The sequence below is a fragment of the Hippopotamus amphibius genome, chromosome 9 (assembly GCF_030028045.1).
Source record: "Hippopotamus amphibius kiboko isolate mHipAmp2 chromosome 9, mHipAmp2.hap2, whole genome shotgun sequence".
NCBI lineage: Eukaryota > Metazoa > Chordata > Mammalia > Artiodactyla > Hippopotamidae > Hippopotamus > Hippopotamus amphibius.
Window position 1 is genome coordinate 140,457,546 of NC_080194.1, and position 23,385 is coordinate 140,480,930.

Genomic DNA, 23,385 nt, shown 5'->3' on the forward strand with positions numbered 1-23,385 from the left:
GAGGCACAGGTGGGGCAGTTGCTCTGCCTTCATCTTTAATGGCCAGTGCGGTACAGTGAGTGGACAGACAGCTGGACGGGACACAGAGGGGTGGGGTGGTCATGGGTGCCACGGGTGTGGAAGGGCACCTGTCCTCCCCTTGGAGAAGCCTGTCTTTGGCAGGATGCTCTGGGAATCCCCCAGCTCAGGGCACCGAGCCAGCCTGGACCTCTGGGGGGGACCCCACTCCATCCTACCTGCCAAGGACTCTGTCATGTCTGCCCCTCCTGGAGCCTCCCTGGACAGGGCTCAAGGCCTAGGTCACGGGCTGACATCAGTCAGGGTGTGGGCCCTGCTCTGTGGCCCCCAAACCATCCCCCTCTTCTATCACAGGTGGAGGAGCCAGAGGAGTCGATGGGGGTCCCCAGGCAGGCACAGACCCCCAGGCCTGTGGCATCAGGTGGGTACCCGGTGCACAGGGTGCCGGCGTGGGGTGGGGCTGCAGGAAGGCCAGCGCAGACCGCGGGCTGAGACCACTCAGACCCCCGGCTACAGCTCCTTCACAGCAAACGCGTTTCGCTGGGGAGACCCAGTGTTTAAGATCCGGAAGGGGGGAGGTCGGTGGGGGAGGGGTCCCTGGTGAAGGAGGTGCGGCGGACCGTGTGATCAGGGCCATGGGGCCCTCAAAGCAGACCCAGGTGAGGGTCGCCAGGAGGGGCACCAGCTGGTGGTCTGCTCCCCATGGCAGGGACGGCTGTATGGGACCCCTCAGAGCACTGGCCTGGCTAGCGCTGGGACCACTGGACACAGGCGGGGCGCGGAGGGCGGCGTGAGACGGGACGCGGAGCACAGTGCTGGCGGAACCCTGTGGCAGCCACACGTCCAGGCCTCCGAGAACTCGGCAGAACCCTGGGGCCGGAGAGACAGCGGTTGGGCCCAGAGAGGGTGGCGTTATTGGCACAGGGAGGAGGCCGGGGCCCCGCAGGCACTGCAGGCAGGGGTGGGGAGGGGGCCCCGTGGCCCTCCCTGGACAGGGCTGGGGGCCCGGGCCTGGCTCAGAGGCCAGGCGGGAAGGAGGCGTTGGCAGCAGAGGGGCGGAGGCAGCTGCTGTGCGCGTCCCGCGTGAGGCTGTAGGTGCAGTAGGCCACGGCCGAGCCCAGCGTCAGCCCCGTCATGTAGGACACGGTCATGGTGTTGCCTGCGGACAGGACCGGACCTCAGCTGGCGGGAGGGGCAGGGCCTCGAGGGGCCCTGGGGAGGGGGACCACAGCAAGGGCTGGAGCCGAAGCCCTGGTTTCTCAGGTGGGAAGCAGTGACCACAGGCAGCTCCTGCCCGGGGAGGCGGCCTCCCGGGGACTGTTTGCTGTGCCCTGACTGGACATGCCAGGTGCACCAGGCCTCACCTGCCTTTCTCTCCAGCCTCCCGCCTCCAACTGCTTCCTCGTCATGGATGACCTGGGATGTCTGCTTGGCTTCCTGCACATACCGTGTCTAGAACCCACCTCCAGTGCCCCTTCCCCATCTCACTTGACAGCAACCCAATCTTCTTGCCCTGAGCAGCAGTCCCAAACCTGGGAGTCCTTCTTGGACCACCACCACCCCACCCCCAGCCCCCCCGGCCCTTTCTCACTCCATCTCCCAATCTGTCAGCTGGCCGCCTGGGCCCTACAGTCAAAACAGACCCAGAATCCAGCACTTTCTTCCAGGCTCCTCCTGCCTCTTCACGCCACTGCCCTGCCACGCACGGCCACTTCTGCCCCAGGGCCTTTGGACATGTTATTCCTGCCACCCCCAACACTCTTCCTTTGCATTGCTACGTGGCTGGCCCCTCACTACTTCCTCCAGGTCTCTGCTTAAGTCACCTCTTCCGTGAAGCCTTCCCAGACTGCTCTGCTTCCATCGTGAAGCCCCCATCCTGACTCCCTCATCCCGCTGCTGTTTCACATTCCTCAGTCACGCTCATCACCATCCAACATATTACATCTTTTTGTAATCTGTCTCTGTCACCTGTAGACAGTCAACCCCAAAGCACAGGAATCGCTGTTTTGTCGCCACTGTGTCCACAAAGCCTAGAACAGTGCCTGGTGCCGGCACAGCTCACCAAGTAGTTGTAGGACGGACGAAGGAGGAAGAGGCTGGCGCACGTCCCCAGCTATGAGCTCCCAGGCTGACCTGACCCAGGGACCCAAATGCAGCTTCTCGCTGTGTGGCTTTGACGGCTATGGGCCTGGGCTTCCCTGCCTGGCCATGGACGGTCCCGCAGGCAAGCCGGGTGCGGGCCTCATGGGGCCTTACCTGCCAGCTCCCGCTGCTTGGGGCTCACTTTGCCCGCCGCCAGGATCATGGGCACGCTGCCGAAGTAGCCGTTGCTGATGCCCATGAGCAGGGAGAGGACGCAGGGCCAGGCCGGGTGGCGGAGGGCAGGCGTGCCGCTGGGGTAGACGCACAGGATGAACAGCGGGATGAAGACCACGCGGAGGCAGGAGCAGGCCAGCAGGTGGGTGCCCCGCCAGTCCATGGGCAGCGCCGCCAGGATCTGTGCGGAGGCAGACGTGTGGGTCCCCTGCCTCTCCCCGAGCCCGCCCCCTCGCATCTTCCCCGCCGCCTCCAGACACACCCCGTCCCCGGACACTCCCGGCTCAGGCCGTGTCCCTGTCCCTACCCAGCTCTGTCCACGGAAACCCACAAACCCCTCATCGTGGCAACACACGGTCCTTGCCGTGTGCCCGACACCCAGCTAAACACAACACACGTGGCCCGTTTCAGTCCTCACAGCACCCCCACCCGGTGGGGCTCTTGATCCTATTTGAGAAACGAGGAGGTGGAGGCCCAGAGGGTCAGCCCCGCCGGCGTCGGCCCGTAGGCAGTGGTAGCAGCTGAAGCCGCTCACTAAGCTTTACTCCCTCGGGAAGCACACACTCGCGTTTCTCAGACCTCCCAGCTGTGTGACCCCAAGCAGATGGCTCTCCCTCTCTGAACCTTGCCTTCTTCTAGAGAAGGCCAGCGACAGGCCAGCCACTTCCGGGCGCTCCTGCTCCCCTTCGTGTGCCCGCCCCTGTGCCGTCAGACACCCATCAACTAGCGAGGGTGGGGCGGAGGGGTGAGAGCCAGGTGCCGGCCTCTGGGACACAGCCGCCCTCCAGAGCGACCCTGCCCCCCACCCCCACCGCGGCTGTGGTCTGGGACGCGGCTCGGCTCCCACCCCCCCCCCCCCACCTGGAGCCGCGGTGCGTCCGCAATTCGGGGCCTGCGCCGCCCCAGGGGCCCTGGTGTCTCCCGCCCCCCGCCCACGGCGTCCTCCCCCCAGGGCCGGGGCGGGCGCCCACCTTGCCCACGAAGTCAGAGAGGTTGAACACGGCCATGATGAGGATGGGCAGCCACTCGCCCAGGATGCAGTGGCGGATCTCGGACTCGAGGCCCGGGAACAGGCACAGCGTGATGAAGTAGGTCACGGCGATGGAGAGCATGTCCGCCCAGATGACGCGGGCCACCACGTAGCGGTGCAGCAGCAGGGCTGTGGGCGGCCGGCAAGGTCGGGGGGCGGCCCCCCGAGGCCCCCTGCCCGCCTGAGCCCTCCAGCCCCGCCCCCCGCCCCCGCGCGCAGCCGGGACGCGGCCCCGCCCGCCGCACCTCGGAAGGAGGGCCAGCTGCGCCTGATTCCCGGCCGAGGCACGTCGAAGCGCGTGTAGGCGCCCCCGCGGCCGGGCACCTCGTGGGCTGGGCTGTCCTTCGGGGACCCGCCGTCGGCCAGGCCCGGGCCCTGATGCTCCTGGCGGGAAAGCGGGGTGGGCCGGGGTTGGGCGGGGGCCCCTGCGGCCTCCTCGCTGTCCCGCGAGCACGCCAAGCTCCCCCCAGCCGCTGAGCCTCCGGGCGCTTCCCTCTGCCCCCCACGCCCCCTCCGCCCAGCGCAGGGCTCCGGTCTCGGCCTCCCTGACCATCAAGGGGGCCCCGGTTTCCGACCTGGGCCTTGTCACAGCAGGCCTCCCTGGGGCCCACCGCTGGCTACCGCGGTGTCCGCAGCCGAGAGCCCAGCAAGGGTGACTCGCGGGAACGACGTCTTCGGGAGCGTTCTGGCTCCCCCTGCCCTGCCCTCCTCGTGGCCTGACCCCCCTGCGCCTCCCGGTCCACACCCGCCATCCCTGGGCCTGTGGGGGTTGCTATGTGGCGCTGCCGCCGCCAGAGGGCGCCCCAGCCCCCAGGACGGCTCTGGGCGGGCCTGGGGGGGGGCTCAGGCTACAGGTGTGGGCCACCGCAGAGGGGGTGTGGACGTGGGGCTCAGGCTACAGGTGTGGGCCACCGCAGAGGGGGTGTGGACGTGGGGCTCAGGCTACAGGTGTGGGCCACCGCAGAGGGGGTGGGCGTGGGGCTCAGGCCTCATGGGTGGGCCACCGCAGAGGGGGTGTGGACGTGGGGCTCAGGCCACAGGGCTGGGCCACCGCAGAGGGGCTGGGCGTGGGGCTCAGGCCACAGGGCTGGGCCACCGCAGAGGGGGTGTGGACGTGGGGCTCAGGCCACAGGGCTGGGCCACCGCAGAGGGGGTGTGGACGTGGGGCTCAGGCCTCATGGGTGGGCTGTCATAGCCGGGGCGGGGTGTGTCAGGGCACAGACCTGGGCATCACAGCCACGGGGGGCTCAGGCCACAGGGGCATGGTGCCACGAAGGGATGAAAGCTTAGCCCACAGAACCGAGGAGGTCGCGTGGGAAAGAGCCTGGGGCCACAGGAGGAGCTGGAGCGGGAGGGGGGCCGCGGCCGGAGCCGCCAGGCTGGGACGGGGGCGGCCGTGCCAGCGACTTACAAAGTGCACGTCCTCGGCCGCCACGTCGTGGTGCACGCGGTAGCCGGCCCTGCGGCCCGCGCGGCCGTGGCGGGGCCGCGCCGTGTGGTAGAGCACGAAACGGCTGCCCCGCACCAGCAGGTGCAGCAGGAAGCAGAGCAGCTCCAGGCCCGCGGACACCAGGAAGAAGATGAGCGTGCCGGCCCGCTCGTCCGGCAGCAGCAGCTTGGTGAGGATGCGGCTCAGGGAGACCATCACGCCCGCCGTGCCTGCGGGGAGAGGGGCCGTGACGCCGCCCCTCCCCCACCCCGCCGCAGGCCCCGCCCCGGCCATGGATGCCCACCGGCTGCGTCCGTGCAGACCGCCCTTCCCCGGCCTGCCGCCTGCTCACACGCACCCCCCAGGAGCACTGACGGAGTGCCTGCTGCCGTGCCTGGCACCGACCCGCCCTGGGGACACAGTGGGGTGACACACACGGCCCTTTCCTTCTGGGGCTCAGTGGGCAGAGGCCCCAAACAGGTCACAGAAAAACACCCATGACTGTGCAGGATTTAGGGGGACAGGCAGAGAGACTAGGGGACGAGCATCCCTGGCAGGGGGCTGGCATGAGCTCTGCGTGTTTGTGTTGGAGGAGCTGAAAGAACGTGGTGGGCTTGGAACCAGGTGGGTGGGGTCCTGAGGTCCCAGGGGAAAGTGGGAGGGGGGTCACAGCGAGCAGGGTGCCTTCCTGGAACCAAACTCCACAGACGCCAGGCTCGGCGCTCTGGGGGGCACCTCACCGTATGGTAGAGGTTACAGAGTATCCCAAAGGGGAGAAATGGGGACCAGAGTCCATGTGTGTTCGGCCAGACCGCCCCACTGAGCCTGGCCCATCCAGGCGCGGAAGGACGGTGAGAGCATCTGGATGAGGCACGTCACAGTGCGGGGCCTCTGGTGCTTGGGGCCGGGCTGAGGGCCGTGCTGCCCCAGTGTTGAGAGGGGCTGGCAGGGCAAGACGGGGAGTCAGCTGCTCAGATTGGGGGCGGGAACGGAGGGCAGGTGCACACAACTTGGAGGAGAACTGGGTGTCGGGTGGGTTTTAGGTTTGAGCGAGGGGGTGCCCTTCATTGAGCGGGGCTGGGGGGGGCGCAGAGATGACAGGTGGGCTTGGGAAAGTGAGACGCCAAGTCAGGATGGCTCGTAGGTCTGGGGATCTGAGGAGAGCTTGATGCGGAGGGCTGGCACTTGACATCACGGGTGTGGATGGGCTGACCCCACGCACCCGCCTCGCACAGGCGCTCCAAGACAGTCTAGACCCGATCTCAGAGGAACACACGCTCCTCACGTCACAAAGGACCGCACACCGCAAGAGACCATACCTCTCACAGCCGCATCCTTCCCGTCTGGGAGTCCCACCCCCGCACCCCCTCCCAGCCCCGCGTGCCCAAAGCTCATAAGCCCCTCCTGGGTCCCAGGAAGAGGGTCCAAGAGCCCAGGCAGCCCAGCGCCCCGCTCCTGGGGTCTGCGGATACTCACTCTCCCCCGTCATCACCCCCTGCGTGTACCTCTTGGGCAGCATCCCCGTGTACCCGTAGAAGCTGGATTGCTGCACTTGAGAGAGAGAGAGAAGTTAACTATGAGACACCACTTATCACCTATTGGCTTGGAACAGAATTCAGACGTTTGAGAACACTGCTGGCAAGGGTGCGGGAAAAGATGTTACCACCGCTGGGGGCAGAGGGACCATGTCCAACCCCCTCGCAGGGCGTGATGGAAACAGCACCCCTCCCCCACATAGCTCAGTCCTGCCTTCCACATCCCCACCCGGGACTCAGGCTCCCCAACCCCCTGTGGTTATTCACCCCCCAGCAGAAATGATGCGCGTCACTCCTGGACCGGGTAGGAACAGCCCACGTGGTCTTCTGGGCTATTCTTCCCCAGGGGTGGCCACAGAAGAGGCCGTGTGTTAGACAGGGAGCCGCTGTCAGTCCGAGTGTGGACATAACCCTGCCAACATGGTGGACGTGTAGCGAGAGCCAGAAATGAGCCTGGTTCTGCGAAGCCACTGGCATTTCCGGGCTCATTTGTTACCAGCAAAACCTCTCTCATCCTGACCAACAAGACAGAAGTGCAGCAGTATCCGGGGAAAATGAAATCACACTGGCTCACGCCCTACGGTCCAGTGACTCCACGCCTACATGTAAACCCTGGAGCAGGGCTGGCAAGCTAGGATCTCCTGCTCATCACCAGCATTTGTTTTTGTTTTTGTTTTTAAAATGAAGTAGAACAGAAGAGACCTGAGTGAAATGCCTGGATTGAGAATATGGTTTCACAAAGCCTTGGTTTCATTTATAAACACACACACACACACACACACACACACGTTTGCTGGGTCATAATGTGAAATGTGTTTCTTCCTGGAAGTCATGATCAACAGAGCAACTGGCCTGGACCTTTGCAAACGTCACTGCCACAAAAGACAGAGAAAGGCTGAGGACCGTTCGGATTAAGGGAGACTAAAGATGTGACCAGTAATGCAATGTGCGATCCTGGGCGGGGTCCTGGGTGAGAAAAACCAAACGCTGTAAAGGACATTATCGGGACAGTCGGTGAAATCTGAATACAGTTCATAGATTTGATAATGTACTGTATCAATGTTAAATGTCCTGACGTTGGCAACTGTAAACATGGTTCTAGAAGAAATGTTTTAGGTTTATCGGTTAAACACCCTGAACTGCTAGTGTTCAGGCAAGAAGTGTGATGATGTCTGCAAGTAACTCCCGAATGGCTTAAAGAGAAAACATGTATTATTTTACATTTATATATATTTAGGGGGAAAATTTATATATAAACATCTACTTTAGAAGGTGGGGTGGGGGGAACAGAGAAAGCAAGATTAGGAAAGAAAGCATATGCGGGAAAATGTTAACAATTGGTGAATCTAGGTGAAGGGTGCACGGGAACTCAGTATATTATTCTTAAAACTTTCCATAGGTTTGAAATCATTTCAGAATAAAACATTTAAAAAAATATGTTTGGGGACTTTCCTGGTGGTCCAGTGGTAAAAAAATCCGCCTTACAACACAAGGGACACAGGTTTGACTGGTCAGGGAACTAAGATCCCACGTGCCGCAGGGCAACTAAGCCTGCGCGCCAGAACTACTGAGCTCGCACGTGTCAGCTAGAGAGCCTGTACACCACAACTACAGAGCCCATGGGCCCTGGAGCCTGCGCACCACAACTAGAGATGAGAAAACCTGCACGCCACAACTAGAGAGAAGCCCACACGCCACAACGAAAGATCCCACGTGCCTCAACGAAGATCCCACGTGCTGCAACTAAGAAGCGATGCAGCCAAAAATAAAATAAACATCTTAAAAAAAAAACTAAAAAAAAAAACCCCACCAAACTTTGAAAGCCACCACTGAAGAGAAACACAGTGACACGGTGACATGGGCAGGAGAGTTTGTGAGGCACAGTTTAGACCTGAGAAAACAAGGGACCCGCCTCGATGTCCACGTGGCACGTGGGTGTGCAGACGTGTGCGTGGCGGGTGTGCTCTGACACTGTGTGCCGAGCGCGTGCCGGCCGGTGGGTGTGCAGTGTGTGTGCCCACGGACACGTACCGGCACCGAGCCTGGCTCACCCCATGTAACGTGCCCCCAGCACGCGAACAGGCGGTGGAACAGCCTGCAGTGGGCACCCGGGGGGCTCACCCACCCCGGCCCCCGGCCCTACCTGTGCAGCCGAAGGCCACGGTGCCCACCGCGGCCAGGTTGATGGCGTAAGCCTGGTCACGAGAGAAGAGCTGCAGCCACACGTCGCAGATGCTGATGAAGAGGAGGGGGCCCAAGGCTAAGAGGTAGCCTGTGTGGGGAGAGGCCAGAGAGGGGGCGATGGGCGGTGGGCTGCGGGAGCCCCCTCATCCCCTCATAGAGCCAGGTCTGAGGAGCCCTCTCTCTGCCCTTCCCCTTAATACTGGGCGGGTGCGGACATCCTAGAGGTCTAAGAGGGGCACCTGGAAGGCTTCCTGGAGGAGGCGCCTTTTGAGCTGGGCTTTGAAGCTGAATGTTACCACGGAGACAAGTGGGAGAGGAAGAGCAGGGAAGAGCACAGGCCCTGGGACACACGTGGGACGCACAGCGGCCTCCCCAGGTGCGGGGGTCACGTCCGTGTGCGCTGCACCCGCTGGGCCTGCCCGTCTTCATAGCTGAACCCCATGACATTCCTAGGTGTGCCCATCTTACAGACAAGGAGAGTGAGGCACACGCAGGGAATGGAGGGTGCGTGCGGCCAGGTGTGCGGGCTGGGAGCCGGGTGGGCGGCATACCCGCCGTGATCCTCGTGTGCAGGCTCAGTCTCTCCACCAGCGCGTTGTTCAGGAGCACGGCCACCAGCGCCACCAGGATGTAGGTGAGGCTCATGTCAAACACGATCGAGGTCCCTGGGGCGGGGGAGGGTAGCAGGGGCTCAGGGGAGCCCCACCCCTGCACCTGCCCCCACTGGGCACTGCTTCCTCCCTCTGCCCCAAAGGGGCTGACAGCCCAGAAAGGGTGAGCGGCTGCCCTGGGGTCACACAGCAATTCACAGCTGAGCTAGGGTTTGAATAAAACGAGCTCCCTGAGCGAGGTCCCACCCGAGGGGTTTCTGGAGGGTGGCAGGCCCGAGCTGAGTGTGCAGGGCAGTGTGTGATGGCAGGACGCGACTGTGGGGACCCACCTGGGTACTTGTGGTGCAGGTAGTCCACGTCGGTGATGAAGCTGTTGTACGGCAGCAGGAAGCCCACACCAGCCAGCAGCATCGCAAAGTAGATGGCGTGGTAGCGGTCGTCAGGCACCGGCTCCTCTGCCGATGAGCCCAGACACCAGGTGAGATGCGGGTGAGCCCACTGGTGGCCACGGCCACCACATCAGGGTTGTGGTCCGCCACCATGGCCACAGTCCCACAGCATCTACCATCATGACCACCACAGCCACAGCCACTCCGGCTGTGCGCCTAACCACAGACATGGCACCCCACCATCCCAGGCCACCATTCATCTGTCGCTGCCACCAGAACCACTGCCACCTTAGCCACCATCATGACCACCGTCCCATGGCCACTCCCACTATATCCAAGCCACCAAAGCCATCATGACCATGGCCACTCTCCATCACTACGGCCACAGCCGCCCAGACCACCGCCGTCATGGCCATGATCAAAGTCACCAAGCACCATGGCCACTGTCACCATCGTACCCACCATGATGGCCACCATCCCCCACCCACGGTCCGTCATCCCTGCGGGCACTGCCGCCGTACCCACCAGCCTCACGGCTGCCATCACCCTGGCCACCGTCCCTCCCCATAGCCATGGTTGCGAGAGCCACCATGTCATGGCTGTTTTCATCACCTGCACAGCCATGGTAACTGTGGTCACTGTCACCATGGCCAGTGTCCACCTTCATGGCCACAGCTGCCCCAGTCATCAGTCATGGCTGCTAGACATACAACCACCAAAACCACGGCCACTGTCCATCACCAAGAGGCCACTGCCACTGAGACTCTCACCATCACGGCCACTGAAGCAGCTGGCTGGAGAGAACGGTGAAATGGCCTTTTAGAGACTCAGCTCCGGGGCCAGCTGGGTGGCCAGACCAGTGGTGGTGGGGCTGAGGCAGTGTCCTCTGGGAGGCTGTCTACACTCTAAATCAGCGCCCAGGACACGGGGCCGATTCTCCTACAGTTAGCATTCACATATCCAGGAACCACGGGCGGAGGCGGGGGCAGGACCGCTCACTGTGACCCTTAGAGCAAATGTCCGCTTCCCACCCCCATGGCCCGAGGCTCCGCTGGTCCGGGGGCTTCACCCCAAAGGGAGGAACGGTTCCACCCCGAGACACAGGGACCCTGCAGAGGACAGGGTCGCTGCGCTGGCTGCGGGACTGACCCCGACCATCACGGGGAAATCAGGTTGCTCCCATGTGTGGGAGTAAGAGAGCAGGTCTGCAAGACAGGACGGTCGTCATGGCCTCTCTCAGGACGCGTACTCCCTGTGACACACTCAGGGAAAACAACACCAACCCAAGTCCAGCCGGACTGCTGGTGGCCCGGACCCTTAAAGAAGGAAGGTTGAGGGGATCCCCTGGCCGTCCGGTGGTTAGGAGGCGGCACTCTCCCTGCTGGGGCCCCGGGTTTGATCCCTGGTCGAGGAAGTAAAATCCCATAAGCCACATGGTGCATCCAGGGTGGGGAAAAAAAAGAATGAAGGTTGGGTCACGCACCAGGTAAAGAACCGTGACCAGTTAAGGTGCTTGTGGTGGGCAAAGGGAATACGGGATGGGTGGGTGGTGGGAGAAGGTGTTAGAAATACCAGCTGCAACCACGTGACCCGTCACAGACGCGAGGACTAATTGCTACGAGTATTTCTTCCTTATGTCGATAGGAACGTGTGTGTGTATGTATTCATCAAATGCTTTTACTGTATTCCCTTTCTCACCCCTGTGTCATCTCCCATAAGATGTGCTCATAACAGCTAACTCTGTATCTCAGTACCGAAGTGACGGGGACCCGAGGAGAGGTGTGAACACCACCACACAAGGACTTTGCATCCTCTGGGGCAAGGGTTTGTGTGTTTTTGTTCGTACAGGGGTTACAGGGGTTGCTTATGCCTGGCAGGTGGGAGTCTTACTGTTAGTGTCTTTATTTGGAGGTTAACTGTGGTTTAGGGAGCTGTGTACAGGAGGCCAGGGGTGAACTGTGATGGCCAATTCGCAGGTCAGCTTGGAGGCTGAACCACAGTCCTCAGTTGTTCAATCAAATGCTGACCAAGGTGCTGCTGTGAAAAGATTTTGCAAAGCAGCTCCTTAGATATTTCAGGTTCAAACAAAAGGGAGACCCTGGGTGGGCCTGACCTAATCAGGTAAGACCTTGAGGCCTTCCCAGAGCTCAGGGACCCCAAACAGCTCGTGCCCCTGGGATTCCAGCCTGCTTGTGCTCCTCCATCCTGACCACCTGCCTGATGGACTTCAGGTTGGCTTAGTCAGCCTCCCCTTTAGTTTGCCAATGTCCTGCAATAAATCCGTACAGAGATGTATGTATCTGTAATGCATCTTGAACTCTCTTTCTAGGTCTGTCTGTCTGTCTATCCTGCTGGCTCTGGTAGAACCTTGACTGATGCAGCCACCATCACCATGGCCATGACCACTGCCCTGGTTACCATGGCTACCATCCACTTCTATGGCCACTACCACACTATCCACTGCCTGCCCAGAAGCCTGGCACCTTGGGGGTGGGCCCTGAGCTGACCATCCACACACACGGGTGCAGGGAGATCATCCCCACCCAGTGTGGGCCTCAGCCAGCAGAATCTCCACTCCCCATTTGCAGAGAGGTGATGGAACCTGAGAATAAGCCCCCTTGTCTGAGCCTGAACTGGTCCTGGTATAACCTATAGCCACCCCCAAGATGAGCTATCCCTTAGAGGAGGATTCCTGAGTGCCAGGAAATGTCCTAAACCACGTTTTGTGGATCCTGTTGCAAGCATGTTATGGTGGCTCCAGGATCATTCCCCTTTTCCAGATGAAGAAACTAAGGCCCAGAGAACAGTGACTTGCCCAAGGTCCCTGAATGGACAAAGAGACGGGGGCTGAGGTGGAACTCAAATCTGCCTGACTCCAGACCCACACGCTGCACATTCTACAAGTCTGATCTCACAGGCAACTGGCCTGTTTTCTCCATGTAGGGAACCTGAGGCTCAGAGAGGTTGAGGCTCTTGCCCAAGGACACACAGCCAGGTAGAAAACTGGGTCTTTGGTTTTGTTCTTATTTTTGGTTTTTTTTTTGGCCGTGCTGCATGGCTTGTGGGATCTTAGTTTCCTGACCAGGGATTGAACCCAGGTCCTCGGGTTCAACTGCAGCACTGAAAACACAGAGTCCTAACCACTAGACTGCCAGGGAATTCCCAAAAACCGGGGTCTTTGAACCTCACATCAGTCTCCCTCTTTTCAGACACTCCTGTCTCCACTGAAGTGAGGAATGGCTTGCTCTGGCCAAAGAACGCGGCCAACACAATATGCATCGATTGCAGACAGAAGTTTACATATGGACCAGCGCATGATTTGCTGTGTGCTCTTCCACCTGCCCAGTGGTTGTAGAAACCCACGTTAAGATGGAATCTTCCCGGGGCACATGGCATTGGTGAAGGCACAGGGCCAGTGGGCTCCTTTGTTCCTGCAGCAGATCTACTCCATCCTGACCGATGCAGGCTCCCGGGCTCAATGACCCCCCACCCCCGAAGGTTTCCCGTCCCAGGAAGGCTCCTGAGGGCTCCCATGGCCGTCCCTGCTTTGGGGCACACACCCTGGCCACACCCTCACTCACCAGAGTCCGTGAACACCGGGATGCCCCTGGCCCTAGCGCCCTGGGCCTGGGCCACCCCTGCCACGGCCTCCTCCAGCTGGCTGCTGTCGAAGCTGAAGCTCACCCCTGTGCTCCTGTGCGGCGTGCTCGCCACGCTGGGCTCCTGGAGGCGCTGGCTGCCCACCGAGCCCATGGCAGCCCTGCTGCAGAGAAAGCAGAGGAGGCTGGCTGTGGGGGGGGCAGGAGAGGACCCCCGCCCCACTGTCACACAGCCAAGCCTGCGTGCCCGGGCACCATCCTCTCTATTCATCCCACCCATTTTTTTTTAAGCTCTTTATTGGAATATAATTGCTTTACACTCTTGTACCAGCTTTTGAGGCACACCAAGGTGAATCAGCTGTATGTATACACATATCCCTACATCCCCTCCCTCCCGCTCTCCCTGTTCTGGCCCTCTAAGGCATCACCCATCATCGAGTTGATCTCCCTTTGTTATACAGCAACTTCCCCCTAGCTATTTATTTTACAGTGGGTAGTGTATCTATGTCTATGCTACTCTCTCACTTCCTCCCAGCTTCCCCTTTGCCCCCTGCCCCCCAACCCTGTGTCCTCTAGTCCATCCTCTGCATCTGCATCCTTATTCTTGCCCTGTCAACTGGGTTCATAAGTACCTTTTTTTTTTTTTTTTTTTTTAAGATTCCGTATATATGAGTTAGCATACGGTATTTGTTTTCTCTTTCTGGCTTACTTCACTCTGTATGACAGTCTCTAGGTCAATCCACCTCACTACATATAGCTCCATTTCATTCCTTTTTATGGCTGAGTAATATTCCATTGTATGTATGTGCCACATCTTCTTTATCCATTTATCTGTTGATGGGCATTTAGGTTGTTTCCATGTCCTGGCTATTGTAAATAGTGCTGCAATGAACATTATGGTACATGTTTCTTTTTGGATTATGGTTTTCTCTGGGTATATGCCCAGTAGTGGGATTACTGGATCATATGGTAGTTCCAGTTTTAGTTTTTTAAGGAACCTCCAAACTGTTTTCCATAGTGGCTGTACCAACTTACATTTCCACCAACAGTGCAGGAGGGTTCCCTTTTCTCCACACCTCTCCAGCATTTATTGTTTCCAGATTTTGTGATGATGGCCATTCTGACTGGTGTGAGGTGATACCTCATTGTGGCTTTGACTTGCATTTCTCTAATGATTAGTGATGTTGGGCATCTTTTCATGTGTTTGTTGGCCATCTGTATGTCTTTGGAGAAACGTCTATTTAGGTCTTCCGCCCATTTGTGGATTGGGTTATTTGCTTTTTTGGTATTAAGCTGAATGAGCTGCTTGTATATTTTGGAGATTAATCCTTTGTCAGTTGCTTCATTGGCAAGTATTTTCTCCCATTCTGAGGGGTGTCTTCTTGTCTTGTTTATGGTTTACTTCGCTGTGCAAAAGCTTTTGTTTCATTAGGTCCCATTTGTTTATTCTTGATTTTATTTCCATTATTCTAGGAGGTGGGTCAAAAAGGATCTTGCTTTGATGTATGTCATAGAGTGCTCTGCCTATGTTTTCCTCTAGGAGTTTTATACCACCCATTTTGAAACTGCGCACTGGAGCACACAAACCTAAGCAGACAGGTGATGCCACGTGACTTGTGTCTTAAGAGGCTCCCTGGCTGCAGCAGAGAGCAAGGCTGGAGGCCTGCATGAGGGCGGCAGCAGTGGGCGTGGAGAGAAATAGATGAGGGGAGAGATATTTTGAACACTTTGTATGCCAGCACCGTGCTCGAGTGTCCCACGAACCATTTCCCTCTGGGAGGAGGTTCCGAGGGTCACTCATTTGACGGCCTGGGAAAATGAGCATTAGCGGGTGACCATCCCCCCTGCCCCGCCGCCCCGACCTCACAGGCAGTAAGCGCTGGGGCCTGAACCGGGACCCAGGCCCGTGGGACCCTGAGCCACCACGGCCCACGGTTCTGGGGCCGACCCCGTGCAGCAGCAGGAAGTCCTCCCTCCGTCACTCTCGCCGTTCAAATCTGTAGCCCTAATCTCTGGAGGAAGGGGAGGAGCTGACTGATCCTCGATGGACTAACCCCCCCACTGTGTAGGTAACCCTGTGGGTGTTGGGGAGGGTCTAGTTTTTTCCCTAAAATGTTGATCAATTTGTTTTTCTAACAACCTTTATTCATTTATCTGATTGCAAGATACACCCTCATCGTAGAGAATTTGAGATGGAGATGGGACACGGCAGCATGGAGTACTGAGTGTAGCACCTCTGCTTCCCCGCTTGCCCCGACCATGTTTGGGGGAACCCACGGAAGAAGCGGGGAGAGGGACCACTTCCCGGGGGATCCCGTGTGCCCGGAGCTACTCCAAGTCTCTCTGAGGTTGGCCCACGGCCACGCCCGCCTCCTCTGCCTCTGCTTGTTTCATCTAATTTCCTCCAGCAACCCTGCCTCAGTTTACCCACTCCCCAGCCTCCAGACAGGGTGTGCTGACCAGTTACCGAGCACCTCCCCTGGGCTTCCCCCTTCCTCACTCCCCATAGAGAGTTTTCGTTGGGGTCTGAGAGCCAGAAGCCATCCCTGCTTCCGGGTGGGCCCTGAGGATTGGGGAAATTCTGGTCCTGCCAGCTGGGGACTGACCCGGCTGATGGGCACTCAGGAGCAGCGGAGGAGAGGGCTGCGGGCTTCTCCTTCTGGGGCTGGGAAGCCAGGCGTGAACCCCTCTGGGCTCGGTGCTCTTCCTGGTGCCCCCAGCCCTGGGCCTCCTGCCACATGTGGAGCTGGGGGGCTGAACAAGACAGGAGAGAGCTTGCCCTGGGTTTGAATGACCGTGGCCTTGGGCAGGATCCTGCCCTGGAGGCCTGGACACCCTCGGTCCCCAGCCACGCAGCCTCCTGGGTGGGGCCGGGAAAGGAGCCCGCGGCAGAGCGGCGTCTACACCAATGGACACTCCTCCCTCCAGCCCTGGAGGACGTCGACCCCCGACCCCCTGGCCTGTGTTCCCAAGACGGTTGCAGCGCCCTGGACACGCCTGGCCTCCCGCTGAGGTTTCCGCCCAGCCGAGAGGCCACGCCACCCGGGGAAGGGGGACGCGCTCCTCACGAAGCCGGGAGGCCGCCCCACGGCTCCCTCCCGCTCAGCGGGTGAGGCCGGCAGCTGCCACCCCCACTGCCCACCTCAGCCACTGTCCCCACGTGCTCCTCCAGGCCCCCTCCTGGGAGGTGCTCTGGCTCCCCCTGCCGTGACCCCATGACCCCTGATGTGACCTCCCATGGTCCATGATGTGACCTCCCATGGTGGCAGGGCAGGGGGTGCACCGAGGAGGCTGCCCCCACCTCTCCTGGGCTGCAGGCCTCAACCCGCCCCTCCAGACCCACCCCCCGCTCCACACCAGCAGCTCAGAGCTTCAGCTTTTCCCCCAACCCCCTCCCCACTGGGGTCCCCTTTTAATTAAAATTTAAGGACAGCAACAGAGATCTTCTCCCAACCCCAGCGGTTCTGAAGGCCTGGCTTCTGCCCCCAGTTTGCAGAAAGGGAGACGGAGGTACAGAGAGCCAGGTCCAGAGGTCCTGCAGCTAGTACTGGAGCCCCAGCAGGCCGAGCACCTTTGCCTCCCCCCATTTCAGAGGCAACTGAGTGGACACGGGTTCTGACAGTGCCCCCAGGGCATGGAGAAGGCACTGGCTTCTGAACCCCAAGGCCAGGCTGACCCCCTCGGGCAGCGCTCCAGCCAGAGGGCACAGGGGAGCCTGAATTCTATCTGCAAAGCCAGCCTGCTGGTCCTCCTCGAGCCTCAGGCTCCTCGTGAGCCCCGAGCCCGGCTGCCTGGACGCCCTTGGATGGCCCTGGCCCCCTGTGCCTGGGCCAGCTTACTTCTCTGCGGCTCTTTCCCCAGCCAAGTGTTCCGGACCTGCCCAACTCCTCCCTGTTGGTTCTGCCCACAGGAAAGCGGATTTCAAGACCTTGGGCCACCCCCTCCCTGGAGCCTGGGGGGATGCGCCAACGCGCTGGCCACAGGCGCTGGCCGGCTCCTGGGGTGCCCGGCCCCTGCCCCCCGGCCTTGGTGCTGCAGTTCCCCTCAACCCCAGGCTCACTCTGCCAGTCCAGCCCCATCCGCAACAAAGTTGGTTCCCAGGCCTACGCTCCTAGGCGAAGGACAGACTCCAGGACCACTGGGAGGTGACCTCTGGGCGCAGGCCCCACCTCTTCCAGCCGCTTTCCCAAGAGCTGCGAGGGGGCCGGCAGGAGGAAGAGGTGAGGGGGTGCGAAGGAGGTTCCCGGGAGCAACTTCAGGCGGAAGGCCACTTGGGGTGTGCCCGGGGAGGAGGTGGCGCGTGGCCCTGGGCAGGGCCTGGAGCCGCCGGCCACTCTCCTCCTTCCCGGGTCTGGGTCCTGCGCTCGCAGATGGGCTGGCGGGGGGCTGGCCCGGTCCGGATGCTGGACAGGGCGGCGGTGGGAGCCCGCTCATTCCGGGATGAGGGTGGGAAGGTGGGGACTGGGGGGGGGGGGGTCCTCTGGGGTCACGTGCCCCCGCCCCTGGGCTCGGCGGCCGGAGCCGGCTCGGAGCGCGAGGAGGCGCGGAGCCCGGCCGCGCGCGCCTCAGACAAAGGCTCCGACAGGTCCCCGCGTCCCAGCCGGTCCCCGCCCCCGCCCGCCTCCCCGGTGGTGAGCGCTTACCTCGGCCCGGTCGGGTCCGGGGGTCCTCGGCGCGCCCGGCCCCTCCCGTGCCCAACGCCCCCGCGCCGGGACCCCTGGGCGCCCGCGCCCCGGCCCGCTGCGCCCCGCTCCCCGCCCCCCGCCTCGGGCCGGGCGCGGCCGGCGTCCTCCGTGGGTGCCCGGTCCGCCGGCCCCCGGGTCGGCGAGCGCATCCGGGGGGCGCAGCGGCAGCGGCGAGCACGGCGGGGGACCCCGCGCTCCGCCCCGGCCCGCCCCCCGCGCGGAGCCCCGCCCCTTCCCCGCCCTCCCCCGCCCTCGGCGCCCGCAGCGGTGGGGGAGGGGCGGAAGCTGCGGTCGGGGGCCCCAGGCGCCCCGGGGGACTTGGTGGCCCCAGCGACCCCGGGGTGACCTGTGGCCGATCCGCCCGCCACCCCCCTGCCCACCTCCCCGCCTGGGTGCCCAGGCCTACTGCTCCCCACCCCCCACCCCGTCCAGGCCCACCCACCCGTGTCCCCTCGCGGGGGAGGCCTGCGCTGCTCCAAGGGTGGGTGGGACAGGTCACCGGGTGACCTGATTCTCCGTGGGCAGGAGAATGTGTGGATTCCAAACAGGTCTAGGGGCTCCCTCACCTGGTCCCCATCCCTGCCCGGAGTCCCCCTGCTCGTAGCAGGTCAGGCCCTGACGAGGTCGCTTCCTATCACGGAGCCTCAGTTTTCTCCCAGGAAGATGGAATTATAACCCTCCCCAGGGCTGTTTGTCCCAGCGCGCACCTCTCTCTCAGCCTCGGTTCCCTCCACTGTAACGTGGCCCTAGGAGAGAGCGTTCTGGGAGGAACCCAGGACGGGGAGGAGGGAGGGAGTGTTCCTTGCCAGGAAAGGGGTCCAGCCTCAAGGGGAGAACAGCCACCAGGAGGGAGGTAGATGAGCCTGCCCATGGAGGCCCCCAACCAGGGCTGAGCCCTCCAGGTGGGATCAACACAGGTGCCTGCCAGGGCTGGTGCCAAGTCCCTACCTGGATGCCCTCCCCTCGGTGTCCACCAAACTATCCCCTCTTGCTCCCTGGAGACCCACCCCTGGTGAATGAGGGTAGGCTGCGGGGACAGGGCCAGTTGTTCAAAGTAATTAATCTCAAAGTTAATGAGCCTGATGCTTCCCATGGCTCTAGAGCTTTGAAAGGGCCAATTCAGGAAGCCACGCGGAGCTGCCCTGGGTGTAAATGAAAATTACTTGGTGCCTGTGAGACATTGTTCTAGATGCAGGGGACACAGCAGGTCCCTGCCCCCATGGGGTTTTGCAGGCAATAAACAGGTACAGTCATTTCCAGAAGCATCAAATGCCTGGAAGACTGGGAGACAGTGGTGGGACAGACAATGGCCTGTGTCTATGGGGATGGGTGGGCGTCATTGTCCAGTGGTCAGGGAAGGCCACTAGAAGGTGGCCTGGACCTGAGAGACTTGCCCCTGGTGGGGAGGTTTGTGGGAAGGGTGTTCTGGGCAGAGGAACAGCCAGTATAAAGTCCTGAGGCCAGAAAAAGCACATTCTATTCAAAAACAGAAAGAAGGCCAGTATATCTGGAACAAAGGAAGGGAGAAGCCATTCCCAGGGGAGAATACGGCGGGGGGCGGGGGGGGGGGGGTTTTGTTGGAGCCCCTGGAGTCTTTTATTTATTTATTGGTTCCAGGCAGCATGTGGGATCTTAGTTCCACTGTCAGGGATGGAACCAGCTCCCCTGAAGTGGAAGGGTGGAGCCTCAACCACTGGACCACCAGGGAGGCCCCTGGCATGTTTTAGTGGAGGAGGTTTTCAAACCTAGACTCCTGGTGGGAGTGCAAATTGGAACAACCCTTCTGGAAAGTAAATTGGCCTAAAAAAAAACATGCCTTTGATCCAGAACATCTAGCCTAAGGAAATCATTCTAAATATAGAAAAGGCTTTATATACAAAAATGTTCATCATATGGTAATAGGCAAACATTGCAGATAGCCTGATTACCCAAGAAGAGAAGACAAGGGATATTCATCATGGTGGGAGACAGACGACATGATTGTTAGATTTGAGAAAAACCAAGAAAACTAGTGGAATGACGTCAGTCACCACTAGGATGTACAGTTATGAAGGACTGATAATAACGTGGGAAACTGACAGCGTGAAGGCAACTGACACAGAAGCCGGAAATACACTCTGCGTTTGTGCCCCAAACTGGAAAAGCTGGGTAAAATGATTTTCTGGGAAAATAAAAATGAGCAGACAGGCTGCCGTCAGATGAGAAACAAATCTAAATAGAACACTTACCAGAGAGGAGACAGAATTTTGTTAAGGAACTACTTCTCCTTGGCTCCCAAACCCCAGGTGTGGGCAGTTTCACAGAATTACAGTTCTACCCAACTTTTAAAGAATAAGGAGCCACAGTGCAACTTACTCATTCCAGAGCACAGCAAAAAAGAAAGAACATCATAAACCTGACAGAGTTTTCCCTAAGAAAACAATAGACCAGTCTCGCCTGTGAATATCAGCATAAAACCCTAAATAAAATATTAGCAAATAGTGATTGCTTCTGAGCAGGGCGATGGGGGTGGGGTGGGGACAGGATTGGAGAAAGGATGCTTATGTTTTCACTGCAGCCTTCTGTACACTTTGAACTTTTTAACATTAAGTGGACAAGCACGAGACACAGTTGTGCATACCGTGTATTCACCCTGCGCAGGGGAAAGCCCATCCACGTGCTGGGGGCGGGGAGAGGCTTTGGGGTTTAGATTAGGGCCAAGGTCTGGGAGGGCGATGGACGTGCTCAGTGTCCAAGGGACCTCACAGGAGGGGCTGGTGATGTGATGGGGAGCTCAGGGCTGTGTCCTGGGGACTCAGAGGGGCCCCGGTGGTGGCAGATGCATTTGAGGGGGGCTCAGAACTGAGAGGGGCAGGCAACCCCCACAACCTGCTGTGTCAGGACCCTTCCTCGGGGCCAGTCCAGCTGTGAGCTCTGCAGGGCCGCCTGAGATGTGAAAGCCACACACACTTACTGTCTATGCCACTGACCTTTGGAGGGTGTTTGTTACGCAGCATTGCTGTGGCTGTGATAACAGATACACTGACTGACTGACTGACTCGTTCTCTGCCCTGTGCCCTGGTGTTAAATGTCAACTCGCTTTACCCTCTGAGGGAGATAGCATGCCTTCATCTCCCCACGGGAACCCTCAGGCCTCCGGCAGCTCAGCAGCTGGTAAGAGCTCAGCCTTCCGGCTGTGTGACCCTTGACCACTTGCCACCCCTCTCTGCGTCTCACCTGGAAAAGGGGCACTGAAAGGACTGTTGTGAGGCACAAAAGACATAACACTGTTCACAGGGGGCTGACACTTGCTAAGTTCTCAGGAAACACTTTACAGACATCCTTCCATTGACTTCTCCCAGCTGCCCTGTGCTGGGAGACCTCTACTGTCACCACACATTTTACATGCGAGCAAACTGAGGCCCCAAAAGGTCCCTGGCTGGCAGGTCGAAGCTGAGTCTTGCGGCTCTGCATCCTGTGCTTGCGGCTAGGCGTGGCTGCCTCTGTGGGGGGTGAGAGGCAGACCCAGGAAAGTGTTCTCTGTGAGGGTGCCAGGCTCGGGGCCAGCCTGCTGTCACTGCCGATGACACCCAAGCCTCTCTGACAGCGGCAAGGACTCTGCTGATCGATGCCTGCCGTGCCACTCCTGCTAGCAACCTTCCCGTGGAGAAAAGCCACCCGCCAGGAAGAAAAATGCAGCCAATTAAGGCCCCACAGGATGAGCAGGAGACAGGCCGCGGCAGGATTGAGGGAGGGCCCAGCAGCCATCCCTGTGCTGTTACCTGGGCTTGTGAAGGCAGCCGGGCTGGTGGAGGGAGAGACTGGGGTGGGGTGCACAGGGACCAGGGCGCTGCCACCGCCAGAGACCAGGAGCCCTGCTCGGCCCTCACTTGGCAGAGGCTGGGCGCTGTTCTAAATGGCCTCAGGTGCGCCCCCCAGAGTCAGTTTCAGCAGGATGGCTACCAGGTCTCTGAGATCCCTCCGCCGTGCCCTCCGACCCTGCTCCCCAGGCAGAGAGAATGAGCTTTCTAAAAGGTGTTCTTCTCCCACTGACCCTCTCCCACGGTTCCTCGGGGCCTGCAGGGGTAACACCCTCAGCCCAGAGTGTTCCGACCCCAGCTGCCCTCTCCGTTTCCTCCCGCACAGTCGCTGCTGAGGAACGGGTGGGCTGGTGGGTTCTTCTGCCACAGGTCCCACCGGCAGGGATGCGGCTCCGCTGCTCAGTCCAGGCTGATATACTTACTGCAAAAACTTTGTGGGCTTCCTGTGTATCAGATTCTAGCACATTCCACTAGGTAAAAGCTGCACCCACACGTCTCTCTGTGCTGGGCTGTGGAACAAGGCCCTTAGGGTCTTTAGAGGCTCTCTAGTCTGATCGAGAAAGTCTAAGATGCATGCTTTTAAAATTCTTAGAAGTCGTTTCATCTAGCTGAGAGCGTTTCCAGGCACTACCTTCAATATTTCTTAACCATGTCCTGTACTCCTAACAGTGGTATCTTGAGAGTTTGCTTGACCTGAGACCATGTTTTATTGGCCGTACTCTACATTTGATCTTTGCCTTCAGATGACTCCTCTCCTGGAGGCTCCTGGGTTTGTTACTCCTGGCAGCCCTTCTAACCAACCCTCCAGGTGGGTGCCCTTGTGCGTGACTCTCAGCGGAGGCACTTTGGGCCCAAGGTAGACTTTTTAGAATAACTCCCACTGTTGTAGTGACAACAGCTACCAGCCTGCCCACGGTCCATCGCTCCCCAGGGAGTAGGCGCCACCCCAGACCGCTGTAGCCCACCAAGGTGACTCAGTGTGGGGTGATGTGCCCACCCGAAGAGCAGCGGGCGTATTGGGGTATTTTCCTGTCCCCTCCAGCTACAGAGTAGGCTTGGCTTGTCTGGGGGTGGGTGGGAAGGGACTCAATCTTAAAAATAAACTAAATGTCTACAAAAAGAGGTATACAGATTTTATGCATAATAGTAGAAACCTGGAAACAGCCCAGGGCCTTTCAAGGGGAGATGGTTAAACAGACTGTGGTCCACCCCTACCGTGGAATACTACTGGGCAACAAGAAGGGACACACGGCTTGTACCCCAGTAGCTGGATGACCGTCAAGTACATCATGCCGAGTGGAAAAGACGGACAAAGAAGAACAGGCATCCTATGGTTCCGTCCACATGGAATTCTAGAATAGGCGGGATGAAGCCAAGGTCATCGAGGCGGTCCTTACCCTCGAGGAGGGTGGGAGGCGGCACGGGGATGAGCAATGCTCTCTGTTTTGATAGAGGTTTGGCTAATCCAATGTGTCCATCTGTCAAAGCTCAGCACACGTTCTCTTTAGATTTGTGCCTTTCACTGTCGGTAAATTTTGCCTAAAAAAATCCCCAAACCAAAACCAAATATTGAGCTCCAGCTAATGCTATGCAGGTTTAGGGGTGACGTGTCCTGATGTCTGCAATCGACTTTGAACTGCTTTAAAAAAGGGAAGGTGGGTTGGTGGATGGGTGGGGGCGGTAGAGAGATGGACAGCTCTCTCAGGGCAAAATGCAGGCAGGGAGCGTCTGCGGGTTCCCTGCGTAATTCTTCCGACTCTTCTTTATGTTGAAAATATTCACGACACAA

General features: G+C 59.6%; 1 protein-coding gene across 1 annotated transcript; it reads right to left on the reverse strand.

Moving 5' to 3' along the window:
• Positions 1-269: 269 nt before the first annotated feature.
• Positions 270-13,275, reverse strand: SLC29A4 (solute carrier family 29 member 4). Its single transcript, XM_057750473.1, has 10 exons — positions 13,094-13,275; positions 9,453-9,578; positions 9,064-9,177; positions 8,472-8,600; positions 6,270-6,344; positions 4,776-5,023; positions 3,610-3,748; positions 3,306-3,493; positions 2,275-2,515; positions 270-1,177 (listed from the first exon to the last, which is right to left on the reverse strand). Exons 1-10 carry the CDS (start codon positions 13,263-13,265, stop codon positions 1,035-1,037), a joined length of 1,575 nt encoding a protein of 524 aa, XP_057606456.1. The 5' UTR covers positions 13,266-13,275; the 3' UTR covers positions 270-1,034.
• Positions 13,276-23,385: the final 10,110 nt, after the last annotated feature.

What these genes read in the sequence shown, in the direction of transcription:
- SLC29A4 (XM_057750473.1), bottom strand. Translation starts at nt 13,265, where the DNA reads ATGGGCTCGGTGGGCAGCCAGCGCCTCCAGGAGCCCAGCGTGGCGAGC. An exon ending in CCTGCACCACAAGTACCCAG is followed by an intron (nt 9,178 to 9,452) that starts GTGGGTCCCCAC and finishes CCCCCGCCCCAG; the next exon opens with GGACCTCGATCGTGTTTGAC. An exon ending in TCTCTGACTTCGTGGGCAAG is followed by an intron (nt 2,516 to 3,305) that starts GTGGGCGCCCGC and finishes GCCTCCGCACAG; the next exon opens with ATCCTGGCGGCGCTGCCCAT.